General features: G+C 46.2%; 1 protein-coding gene and 1 pseudogene across 1 annotated transcript; one reads left to right on the top strand and one right to left on the bottom strand.

Annotated features, from left to right (window-relative positions):
* The window catches only part of LOC106000937, a 10468-nt pseudogene extending 6366 nt beyond the window's left edge, over positions 1-4102 (bottom strand).
* Positions 4103-5456: 1354 nt separating this feature from the next.
* Positions 5457-13065, top strand: LOC106000944 (bile salt sulfotransferase-like). The gene is made up of 6 exons (XM_013036158.1): positions 5457-5648; positions 7535-7746; positions 9182-9308; positions 9773-9867; positions 10921-11098; positions 12743-13065. Exons 1-6 carry the CDS (start codon positions 5513-5515, stop codon positions 12853-12855), a joined length of 861 nt encoding a protein of 286 aa, XP_012891612.1. The 5' UTR covers positions 5457-5512; the 3' UTR covers positions 12856-13065.
* The last annotated feature ends 297 nt before the right edge of the window (positions 13066-13362 follow it).

Raw genomic sequence — 13362 nt, 5'->3', positions numbered from 1 at the left:
GTTTTTTCTTTTTTGCTTATGTGGTGCTGAGGAATCGAACCCAGAGCCTCAGGCATGCAAGGCAAGCACTCTACCACTGAGCCACCTTCCCAGCCCAGGCCACAACTTTGTGTTTATAGCACCTGACTTCTGTTTCCCAGCCTCTGGCACCTCCTTCCCTGGGGCATTTCCATACCTTTTCGGATGAGTTTTATACTGGTGGGAATAAGCTCCTTGGGCACATGGCTGAGATTGGACATCTTGTTCTCCTTCATCGCCTGGAAGGAACTGTTCTCCAGGACCAAGTCCAGCTCTCCTGGCTCCAGCGCCTTCCCCAGATCTTCTCTATCATGCTCTTCGGGTCCTAAGGAGAGAAAAATAGGGCCACAGGTATGAAAGGGAGACAACAGGGAATGGGTCTCAGGAGGAGGGAGCAGGAGAAGGGAGAAACAACAGAAGGAACTGGCAGGAGAAAGGATGAGTGGAGTGGGGGATTGGAGGCGTGGCTCAGTGGGTTGAGCACAGCATCAGGTACTTAGTTCAAGAATCCCCCTTGGACCAGAAATAAAAAGAAAGGAAAGGAGGATGGGTGGAATGCAGGAAGGAATAACATACAATATGATGCAGAAATGTGACAGGAATGGTGGGGTGGAGGCTAGAGGGGATTCTAGGGAGGGGAGGTGGTAGAAGGGGTGAGGAGGGCGGTGGGGTGGGGTGCATGTAAAATCGATGGTTACCTTTTTCATCTGCTCATAACTGAGGACCAGCATGTTCTCTTTTTCCCTTATGGACATCCAACCTCGGATGTGATCAAACCATGACCCATATGGCACTGCAGGGGGAACAGCAGGGATGGTATAAAAAGTCTCTACCAGGACTGGGAAGGTGGCTCCGTGGTAGAGTGCTTGCCCAGCATGCATGAAGCCCTGGGTTTAATTCCTCAGTACCACAGACACAGAAAAAGACAGAAGCGACACTTAATTGGGAGAGTGCTAGCCTTGAGTCAAAGAAGCTCAGGGACAATGCCCAGGCCCTGAGTTCAAGCCCCAGGACTGGTAAAAAAAAGTCTCTACCATTCCTGATCTGCCCTGAGGTCTCAGCACTGATTGGCCCCTTCACAAGCCACTCACCGTGTCCTTGCAAGAACCATTTAAAATATTGTTGCAGTGACTCTGGTTTCTTAGCCAGATTTGTAAAACCCCAGAAATAATAAGCAGATATAAGGACATCCTTAGGGGTTCTGATGACATAGATCACCTTAAAGAGAGAAGGAAAAGAATTAAACAAACAGAAAACAAAAAACATTCCCATAATGTCTCACGTGCATGATGTTGCATGTTGCACGTTTCAGATCAAGTCTCTAAAACTGCTCTCAAACATCAAAGTATCGGTGGGTCTTTTGGTCGGGCATTCATTCTTCAAATACATTTCAGATTTCCTCCAGACAAATTACCTTGCCAGGAATAAAACAATGGAAGGACAATGCCTACAAAGCACAGGAGAGCAGATGCTGGTTATCATTTGCTGGCCATAGATTTATGAGTTGTTCTGTAAAAAATCATTGAAGGGGCTAAGTGGTGGTGGCCCTCGCCTGTAATCCCAACTACTCAGGAGGAGGCTGAAATCTGAGGAGCACAGTTCCAAGTAAGCCCAGGAAGAACAGCCCATGAGACTCTTACTTCCAATTAACTGCCTGAAAACCACAAGGGGAGCTGTGGCTCAAAGTGGCAGAGTGACAGCTTTCAGGACAAAAACTCAAGGACAGTATCCAGGCCCTGAGTTCAAGCCCCAGGAGTGGTATAAAAACAGAAACAAAAAAGCCATTCAAGTTGGGGTCAGGGTGCGGGGAGCCGGGGCGAACGCCATTACAAGATGGCACCTGATAACGGTATAGAACGACCAGTGGAGTCCCCAGCCAATCCCGTGGCACCTGATAACGGTAAAGGGCAAACGACCAATGATAGAACGACCCGTGTTCCTTTTTCCCTATATAAGCGGCCACATTTTTGTACACGGGGTCTCTCGCTCAAGCTCTCCCATTAACTAAAAAGCTCTCCAGTAAAGTGTGATTTGAGAAGACTCCTGGTGTGGTGGTCGTTTTACTCGCTGGCCGAGAAGGTGTTCGCCGCATCAGGGAGTATGAACTATTGCAGCAGAAGAGAGTTCACCCCCTATGCACCCATTTCTATGATATTCAGGAGCAAACACATCTAGGTAGCATTGCACAGAGTTAGTAAGTAAGAGTGTGGGCTGGGCCAGGGAACTGGGATCTCTCTCTGGAGGACAAAGGCTCTTGGTCTGATCTGGCCATGAACATCAAGGTGTTTATTCACTCTTCCAGTGTTCAGGCCACAGGCACCAGGCCACATGACACTGGAGAAACACAATCTCACTTGGCTCTTTTTAAAAATTTCCTTTTGCCTGCTCTGGAGCTTGAACTCAGGGCCTGGGTGTTGACCTGAGTTTTTGTGCTCAAGTATGATGCTCTACCAATTGAGCCATAGCTCCACTTCCAGCTTTTTTTTTTTTGATGGTACATTGGAGATAAGCGTCTCCTAGCCTTTCCTGCCTAGGCTGACTTCTGATCTTGAACTTCAGATCTCAGCCTCCTGTTTAGCTGGGTTGACCACATGAGGCCTGGGTATCCGCTTAAAATACAGTTTGGTTAGTCTTTTGGTTAGTTCATCTGTCAGGGATTACACAGCCATGACTCTGGTTTGGTCTGAGGACCCTTGCCTCATAAAGGAGAGTCTCAGTCCTCTGTGAACTACAGAGGGAGAATGCCAGATCTGCTGGCTATGTGCATTTTTAAGAGGAAAAGTCCTTGATGGAACAGTTATTGGGCACTGAGCACTGACCTTGGCCTTGGAGGTGAAGAAAGACTTGGGGAAGAGTTGGATGGGGAGGTGGGAGGTGATGAGGGGGGGACCCTCCTTCCTGTCTTTTATGATTTGGGATTCACATGTGGTCTCAACCCATGGAGAGCGATTAAATGAGGTCACAGATCAGATCCACTTGGGATCACCCTTGGTGTGAATCAGAGAGAGAACCTCAATCAACCAATGGGTTCCTGGGGGCAGAAAGAAAAACAAAAGTCACTCTATCTGAATAACAATATTATATATGATTTCATAGTGGTAAAATATACATACCATAAACCTTAATGATGTAAACTTTTTCAAGCAAGCACTCTGGTGTGGATAAGTAGTGTTTAGTTTATTTCAATCATGGCTCACTCAATGCCAGTATTCTGACATCTTATAAATCTACATTGTCCATGACAACTGAATATTGATTTGCTTGCCACCTGTCCTGACCCCAACCATCCACTTTTCTCCTCCTGGACTTTGAGAGTTCTGGGACTTGTATGTGAGTGCAATCACACACAGTTTGTGCTTTGCACTGTGGCCTTGTCTCATGTGCTTCAAATGTCCATATATCCTGAAAATAGAGCATGGGTCTGAGTTGCCTCCAAAGTAAGATTCTACTCTGATCTCTCAATCTGTTTGGGATTACGCAGCCGTTTCTCTGGGGATATTTGGGTTTAATCTACTTCTCAGAAGTTCGTGAAATTACTTCCGTGTACCCCCTGCCTCTGAATTCTGGGACTGGCCTGCAAGTTCCTTCTACTTACTAGAAAGTTCCCAGTTCCCAACAGCAGCCCAACAACGAGTCTTCAATTTCAAATCATCCCTCTCCTCCAAGTAACCTCAAAGCCATTCTTTTTGTTTTAATTTATGATGGCAGCTCTTTAAAAAATTTCATTAATATTTTTGGTGCCAGTCCTGGGGCTTGAACTCAGGGCTTGGGAATAGTCACTGAGCTTCTGTGCGCAAGGTTGGTACTATACCACATGGGCCACAGGTCTTCAATAATGAGCTAATACACCATCCCCACAAGGGAGGCTGGAGGGAGTTGGACACAGGCCTGGCATTTCCCACCCAGCTGCGTCCCGGTCTGTTCACCTGATTTGGGATAGGTCACCGTGATGATGTCCTCGTCCTTCAGCATAAGCTCCTTGTGGACTGCTTCTATGACTTCAGAGTTGAAATTGACGGCAGGGAAAGGAATGCCCTGGAACCACACATAGTCCTGAGCCATGGGGAAGCCCTGTGTGCCTGGCTGTTGGTCCCAGGCCACTGGCACTGGGGAGGTGGTGATACCACTGACTGAAGCCAATCATTAACTTGTTTCATTTTGTTATGAAAGTGATTTGATGATTAAAAAAAACAACACAAGGGCGATCTGTGCTCTTCTGACTTTAGTTCATGGTAGGGAATCTCAACTACCAGAGGAAATACAAGGAAATAGGCTGGAGCGCTTTTTTTGTTTTTTGTTTTTGTTTGTAGAGTTTAAGACTAAGAACGGTCTTTGGAGCCAGGCACCAGTGGCTCATGTCTGTAATCCTAGCTACTCAGGAGGCTGGAGGTCTGGGGAATCAAGGTTTGAAGCCAGCCCAGGAAATAGAAGTCAGAAGCCTGGTATCTCAAATGAACCAAGACAACTGTCAGAAGTGGAGCTGTGGCTAAAGTGGTAGAGCACCAGCCTTGAGTGCAAAGCCATAGTCCTGAGTTCACGCTCCAGAACTGAGGGGAAATATATATATATACACCAGAGTGAGATTGTGTGGCTTCAGAGTCATGTGACCTGGTGCCTGTGGCCTGACACAATGCTGTGAAATGAATAAACACCTGGTGCTCATGGCTCAGTCAGACCAGGAGCCTTTGTCCTCCAGACAGAGGTCCTTACTGCCCTGCCTGCCCACACCAGGCACAATGCACACAGTTGCCTGGGGGTAATGCTACCTAGATTTGTTTGCTTCTGAACCTCACAGGAATGGACTCGTGTGGTGTGAACACACACACACACATGCAGGTACAAACTCATACGTGCATTTTGATACATGCACACAGCACACACCATCCCAGTGATGTTACAGAAGTATTTGGTGTTGCTCAAACCTGCAAGGTCAGCACAAAGAAAGGAAGTCTGAGAAACTCTCTCTGTCCTCAGGAGCCTGAGGAGACACGGAGATCCATGACACCAGAGATCATGGTTGAGATCCCACAGCCGAGAGAGATCCTTGGGGAAACAGGAAGTCACAAGAAAAATGCACCTAGTGTTCTTAGCAATGAGTTTTGAGTGATGTTAGTGAATGGGACTTAGGACGTTGGGCCAGAAGTCCAGCCTCCCTCTGTGCAATTGCTGTGATATCTATACTTTTTCCCAAAAGAAAAGATTTGTCAATTTAAGAAAAAAACAATAATTTGCCCCCAAGCTTACTTCCTTCTTCCTCATCTAGTTCAGGTTACCTGCCGTGAACTGAAAATCCCGCCCCTGAATGATTTTACATTTCAAAATCCCCTGGTGACATTCACACTGTGTTTGCCTTTAGCAACAACTTAGTTTTGCAATGAAACAACAAGTAAATGATTAATTTTATCACCCAGAATGACAACCCAGAGGCTATCACCACCTATCCAAGAGGAAGTAAGTGGTCTGTGATCTATAACCAGGCACACAGGGCTCCGCCATGGCTCAGGACTACTTGTGGTACCAGGGCATTCCTTTTCCTTCCGAGGTATACACTCTTGAATCCATAAAAGCAGCCCACGAGGAGCTGGTGCTGAAGGATGAGGACATCATCACAGTGACCTACCCCAAATCAGGTGAGCAGATGGGGCTGCAGCTCTGGGGGAAAGGCCAGGCCTGTGCCTCCCTCCCTCCAGCCTCCTGCATGGGGACGGTGTGGTAGCTCATTTGTTTCTTTCCCTTCATGAATGGGGATCTCGCTAGCCCATTTCACAGGGATTGTCATGTAGATAGTGGGCTGGTGAAGGTACTGGAGCAATGTGGTAGAGTTGAGCCTATGGCATATTCAGGCATTTGTGACTGTCTGTGGGGCCAGGGGTGAATGATGCAAAGCTCAGAAGAGAATCACATCCAGTTTTTTTTTCCTTTTAAATATTATCCTTTGTTTTATTTTTAGTTATTTATTTATTTATTTTGGGTCAGGTCATGTGGCTTGAACTCTGGGCCTGGGCGCTGTCCCTCAGCTCTTTAACTCAAGGCTAGCGCTCTGCCACTTGAGCCACAGCATCACTTCTGGCTTTTTTTTTTTTTGTTTTTTGCTTATGTGGTGCTGAGGAATTGAACCCAGGGCCTCATGTATGCAAGGCAAGTGCTCTACCACTGAGCCATCTTCCCAGCCCCATATCCTTTGTTTTAATGTAATTAATTTATTTAGGTTATAAAAATGATTTTTCAAACAGTCTGATAGTGGTTCCTGTCTGTAATCCTACTCACGAGACTTTGGATCTTGGTTCAAAGCCATCTTGGGCAAGAAAGGCCGTGAGACTCTTCTCTCCAATTATCAAATGGAGATGTGGTTCAAAGTGGTAGAGCACTAGCCTTGAGCAAAGAGCTCAGGGACAGTGCTCAGGCCCCAAGGTCAAGCCCCATGATGGACCAAAAAAAAAAAAAAAAGCCTAAAAGATGATTCAGCAGGTATACCAAGGGATTTCAGTGCCATGCTGCATATTTAGCAAGATGAGGCATCTTGATCAATACCATCTCCTCCACATACATTTTGGGACAAGTGTTTCACACTATCAGCATGTGTGCACGTGCCAACTACAGACCAGGTGTTTTTAATTGGGGTGGTATTTAATAATGGAGCTAAATTGGAGGCTGGCATATGACATATGCTGCTTTCTCAGTCCATGCATACGGGGAAAAGCTTTTTATACTGGTATTTTGTCTTTTCAATATTAAAAAAATTCTACATCAAGCACTCGTTGACATCTTTCTCCTCCGTCCACCCAGTTCTGGGGCTTGAGCTCAGGGCCTGGACACTGTCCCTAAGCTTCTTTTGCTCAAGGCTAACACTCTAAAACTTGAGCCACAATGTCATGGACATCTTTTAGATATATTGTAACATTTTTCATTTAGTATATGCCTAACACTTTTCAATTTTTTATTTTTGTGGTGGAGGGCCTTGTACTTGCTCAGCTTGCTTATTCAGCTGACACTCTACTACTTGAGCCATATCTCCAGCACCTCTTCTCGTTCTTATATGTTCATTGTTATTAATAAGGTGTTGTACAGAAGGCTTTCCGTTTCATAGGTCAGGCACAGAGTACACTAAGTTCAACAGGAAGAATATTCATTGTGGGCAGAAGTTGGGAACTGGCAGAACAGGTTTTAATGGGGGGGAGGGGGCCTCGAGGGGAGGAGCACCAGGCACTGGGATGGGGAGGAGCCAGCATGGAGCACTCACTGCAAGGAAAATGCTCTGAGAATCAGGAGCCAGGAGCAGGCCAGGGCAGGAGTTCAAGCCCTAGGAGTGGCACATATGCATGTACATGTGCGCGCGCGCGCGCACACACACACACACACACACACACACACACATGAATATGGACATTACATGATCAAAGATTGTATGCCAGACAAAGTCTATATCAGTAAGGTTTGTGTTAGGTATATTTTACCGTCACGGTCTTTATATAATTCAGAGAGAAATCAGTGACCTTCATTTTCCTTCTGTCTCCAGGAACCAACTGGGTCATTGAGATCCTGTGTCTCATTCACAGCAAGGGGGATCCCAAGTGGATCCGCTCTGTGCCTATCTGGGATCGCTCCCCATGGATGGAGACTGAAAGTGGATTCCAAACCATAAAAGAAAGGAAGGAGGGTCCCCCCCTCATCGCCTCCCACCTCCCCATCCAACTCTTCCCCAAGTCTTTCTTCAATTCCAAGGCCAAGGTCAGGGCTCAGTGCTGAATAACTGCTACATCAATGCTTCTTTTTTTTTGTGCCTGTGCTGGGGCTTGAACTCAGGGCCTGGACCCTGTTCCTGAGCATTTCTGCTCAAGGTTAGAGCTCTGCCACTTGAGCTCAGCTTCTTGGTCTTTGTTGGGTATTTGGAGCCTAAATGTCTGGCAGAATATCCTGCTTGGCTTAGCTTTGAACTGAAATACTCAGATCTCAGCCTCCTGAGTAGCTAGCTTGACAGTTATGAGCCACGTTTCCAGGCTCAACTGATGCTCTTGAATCTTGAATTCTCAAACATATAGACCTGGAGATGAGGCCAAGCTGTATTGGCCTTTAACAGTTTTCCATGGCCCTGAAGTTGTGCTCATCTGCTGAGAGTCCTTAGACCCAAGATACAGACCAATGCAGATGGGACTCACAGATGACCTGGGTGCCAGAATCTTCAAAACCACCATTTAAGCTCAATCAGAACTCACAAATCTCCTTTATACACAACTGCTTGCCTGTCTGTTCTTTGAGCTTCATTCCATCAAAAGTGAATATGTGCCAGGCACCAGTGGCTCATGCCTGTCATCCTAGCTACTCAGGAGGCTGAGATCTAAGGATCAGGGTTCAAAGCCAGCCCAGGCAGGAAAGTCCGTGAAACTCTTATCTCCAATAAACCACCAGAAAACCAGAAATGGCACTGTGGCTCATGTCCTAGAGCGCTAGCCTTGAGATGAAGAGCTGATAGACAACACCAAGGCCCAGACTTCAAACCTCACGACCGGAAAAAATAAAGCGAATATGTTACCTGTGCACCAAGGCTCACACCTGGCTAGCTGCTTAGGAGGCTGAGATCTGAGGGTTGTAGTTCGAAGTCAGCTCAGGTATGAAATTGTATGAGACTCCAATTAACCACAAGAAAACCATAAATAGTGCTGTGGCTACAAGTGGTAGAGTGAGCAAAAGAAGCTCAGGGACAGTGCTCAGGACCAGAGTTAAATCCCTATGATCAACCAAGAACAAAGGAAAATGTGAATAAATAAGCCTGATACCAATGGCTAATAGCGGTCACCCTTGTTACTCAGGAGGAGAATGTCTGAGGATTGGAGTTCAAATTCAACCTGGGCAGAAAAGTTCGAAAACCTCTTATCTCCAAGGAACCACCACCAACCTGGCAATGGAGCTATGGCTCCAAGTGGTAGAGTGCCAGCTTTGAGAGAACAAGCCCAGAGACAGTGCCCAGTCCATAAGTTCAAGCTTCAGGACTGGTATGAACAACAAAAGCAATTAGTGTTCTAATTAAAACAATGAGCAGACAGATGGCTTATCCTTTGATATGGATCAGATCAGATCAGATATGGATCAGGATATGGAGAGATCAAGGCCTTGAATGTGGGAAAGATGGTAATGATTTTTTAGTTTTTACCTTTTTCCCTTTAAGGTGATCTACGTCATCAGAAATCCGAAGGATGTCCTTGTGTCTGGCTACTATTACTCGGCTGGAGCAAAGTACTTGAAGAATCCACAGTCTCTGCAGCAGTATTATGAGTGTTTCATTGAAGGCAACGGTGAGTGGCTTGTGAAGTGAAGGGTTATAAACAGTGTGTGTGTGTGTGTGTGTGTGTGTGTGTGTGTGTGTGTGAAACAGCACATGTGTGCTGTTCCTGGGGCATGAACTCTGGCCCTGGGCACTTTCCCTTATTTTTTCACTCAAGGCTAGGGCTCTATTGCTGGTGACCCTCAGCTCCACTTCCATCTTTTCAGTGATAAATTGGGTATAAGCTTCTCAAGGACTTCCTTTCCTTGATTACCTTAAAAGAGAGTTTCAGATCTCAGCCTCTTGAGTAGCTAAGATGACAGGTGTAAGCTACCGGTGCCCAGCTAAATATATTTTAATTAGTAAATATGCACAAGATTTTTGCCAGTTATACCTGTGAGAAGTAGACAGAGACAAGGGGAAATGTGTGGAGAACATAGTCCACATTTGGATGTCCAGGAGTTGATTATTTGTCTCTTGTTACCCACCCTGAAGTGCGGTTCGGGTCATGGTTTGCACATGTCCGGGGCTGGATGTCCATGAGGGAGAGGGAGAATGTGCTGGTGCTCAGTTACGAGGAGCTCAAGAAGGTAACGATCCATTTTCCCTGAACCCCACCCCACTGCCCCCTCACATTAACACACACCTCTCCTTCTTCATAGACCCTATTCCACTGGTCAGACTACACAATACCAGCTACTCAGGAAGATGGGATCTGTGGATTACAGTTCAAAGCCAGGCTGGGCAGGAAAGTCCATGAGACTCTTATTTCCAATGAACCACCAAAGAGCCAGAGTGGAGCTGTGGCTCAAGTGTTAGAGCTAACCTTGAGCACAAAGGCTCAAGATAGTATGAACACACTGAGTTCAACCATACAACAGACACACACAACTCTCTCTCACACACAGCCATTAACAAAATCTGTGTTGTTCAGAAATCAGCTGTGGTTCACTGTAGTACCTGGTGTATTGATCTTCCTGTGGATAACTGTCAAATTATCACTTGATCACTGTCCAAATGCCTTGCTCTAGGTCTGGGACATCTCCAGCCTCTGTTCTCTGGTTGTGCTTGGATCAAATCCTTCCAGTCCTCCTTCCTATCCTGCTCTCATCCCTCCCTCCCTCCCTGTTCCAGAGCCTGCCTGCATCGAAAGGGAATCCTGACTTACGGGTCGAGGATGAGAAAAAAAAAGACACAAGACAAAAGATGGGGTTGGGAGGTTTGCAGATTTTTAGTTTCCTCCTATATATACAGTTAGAAGTCAAGAAGTAGCATAAGGTTACTATAGTTCAGAAAAACAAGTAAAGTTTAGGCTTAGTAAAAACAGAGTGCAAATTAACATGAAAAGGTAAACTGGTTAAATATAAAACAGACTCTACAGATATCCTAAAACAATCCAGGACACCTAGTGATTTTTAAGTAAGCCAGTTCTTTGTATGTGACTTAGAGCAAGCACAAGGGTTCAGATGACCTTTCCTGTTGAGCTGTACCAACGGCTCCCTACATCCCTGCTCCCAGCTCAACCTCTGACACAGGAGTCTGTCTTGGAGCTTGGCTGTCTGTCTCTTCTTGTCCTCCCTCCAAAGCTCCCTCGTTCTGAGAGCCGCTCTGTGTTCTCCTTGTCCTGCTTTTCCTTCTTGCAGGACACGAGGAGCACTGTGGAGAAGATCTGTCAGTTCCTGGGGAAGAAGTTGAACCCCGAAGAGCTGGAGTTGGTCTTGGAGAACAGCTCCTTCCAGGCCATGAAGGAAAACATGATGTCCAATTTCAGCCTGCTGAGTGGGGATTACTTTTCTCCTGGATTCTTAATTACCAGGAAAGGTATGGAATCGCTCACTGTGGCTTAAACATCTGTCAGAGATCAGGAAGGGAATTCTTGACACATTATTGTTTCATGAGTATGGTTTTATAGTATGTTTTTTTTATTGTGTGTTAGTCCTAGGGCTTGAAATCAGTGCTTGGGTAGTGTTTAATTTTTTTTTTTTTAATTTTGAAGGCTGGTGCTATGGCACTTGAGCCATACTCCATTTCTGGCTTTTGCATGGTTCCTTGGAGATAGAATCTCACAGTCTTCCCTTCAAACCTGACCCTCCAATCTCAACCTTTTGAGATGCCAGGATAACAGGTGTAAGCCACCAGGACCCAGTGGGCTTTATGTATTTATTAGTAATTTTATTTCTTCATATCAGAATAGCTTTTTTTAAATTCCATTACTACATTGAAACCCTCTGTTTCTGCTAGGCCTGTGTTTCTTAACTTTGGTGTCTTCACTCTTGCCTGTGTTTTTGTTTAGCTTTATTGTGCTCCATTTGCACTTCTGTTTTCCTGTTTGGCCATTGCCTGTTCTAATGCATCTCCCTGATCTCAGAATTCTGGTGTTCTTTTCCTTTTCTTTTCTTTCTTTTCTCTTTCTTCCTTCCTTTCTTTCTTTTTTCCTTTCCTTCTTTCTTCCTTCCTTTCTTTCTTCCTTCCTTCCTTTCTTACTTCTTTCTTTCTTTCTTCCTTTCTTTCTTTCTTTCTTTCTTTTTTGCCAGTCCAGGGGCTTGAACTCATGGCCTGAGCACTGTCCCTCAGCTTCTTTTTCTCCTTTTTTTCTTCTCAAGGCTAGCACTCTACCACTTGAGCCACAGCCACTTCCGGCTTTTTCTGTGTATGTGGTACTGAGGAATCAAGCCCCTGGCTTTGTGCATGCTAGGCAATCCTCTACCACTAAGCCTCATTCCCAGCATGTTCCCGCCCCCTCCTCTCCGTGTTCTGTCTTGTTTGGTTCTCTCTATGGAGGCATTTTCCTCATTGTTTTTAGGGCTGGACAACACCAAATCCATCATTGAATTCACTGACATTCTGGTGAAGTTCTTGCTTGGCCTGGTGTTGATGGCTCACGCCTGCAATCCCAGCTACTCAGGGAGTTGGATCTGAGGATCATGGTCCAAAGCCCCAGAGGCAGGAAAATTCTATGAGACTCTTATCTGCAATTCACCAGCAAAAATCCAGAAGTGGAGCTGTGGCACAAATGGCAGAGTACCAGCCTTGAGGAACAAAGCTCAGAGATAGCCCCCAGGCCCAGGAATGGCACACCCACCTGCACCTGTACACGTGGGCATGTGGGCATGTGTGCACACACACACAAATGTATGGGAACACTACAACAACACCACACACTGACACTCATGTGCACGCCACACATGAGTAGGCACACACCCTTACACACCCACATGTGTACACACATGTGCACTCATGCAGGCACAGGCAAACAGGCATGAGTATCTCTCTCTCTCTCACACACACACACACACACACACACACACACACACACACACACACACACAGTTCTTGACAATTCTCCCCTCTGAGCTCCAGGGTCCTCCACAGTTGCACAGCAGGGATGGGACAGGGAGGGAGCCTTAGGCTGGGCCCTCTGTGTTCTGGCCCCCTCTGACTGCAGCATTTCTCCCTGGCTTCCAGGCATAACAGGGGACTGGAAGAACCACTTCACTGTAGCCCAGGCTGAAGCCTTTGAGAAAATATTCCAGGAGAAGATGGCGGGACTTCCTGCGGAGCTGTTCCTATGGGACTAAATCCAGACTTCTCCCTGTGTCTGTGGAGAAGAAGATTTGTGTCTCCTTGGGGTCAGGGCACAGAGCTGTCACTTGATTCTGATGGTTAGAATGTTCACGCTGTACATTTGATTCCTTGCTCGATACAAATCTCCATGGTGTCATCCTTGCATTTATATCATCGAAGCTATTCGGAAATCTTTCAAAGCCAGGCACCAATGGTTACCTATGTTTCTCAGAAGGCTGAGAAATGAGGACCCAGGGTCAAAGCCAACCAGTCAGGAAAGTCTGTGAGCCTGTTATCTTCAATGAGTTAGCATTCACGCGCACGCGCTTGTACAGACACATACATCATTCCACTGATGTTTCTTTAGGTGTTTGTTGCTTCACAAACTTGGCCAGGCTAGGACAAAGAAAGGAAGTCTGAGAATCTCTCTCTGCCACCAGGAGCCTGAGAAGCTATGGAGATCCATAATACCAGGGTCATGGCTGAGATCCTAGAGTGGAGAGAGATCCTGGGGTCAACGG

This window comes from Dipodomys ordii, unplaced genomic scaffold (assembly GCF_000151885.1).
Source record: "Dipodomys ordii isolate 6190 unplaced genomic scaffold, Dord_2.0 Scaffold250, whole genome shotgun sequence".
In the NCBI taxonomy this organism is placed as follows: Eukaryota; Metazoa; Chordata; class Mammalia; order Rodentia; family Heteromyidae; genus Dipodomys; species Dipodomys ordii.
Note: the sequence above shows the minus strand (reverse complement) of the source record. Positions and strands in the feature narration are given on the sequence as shown.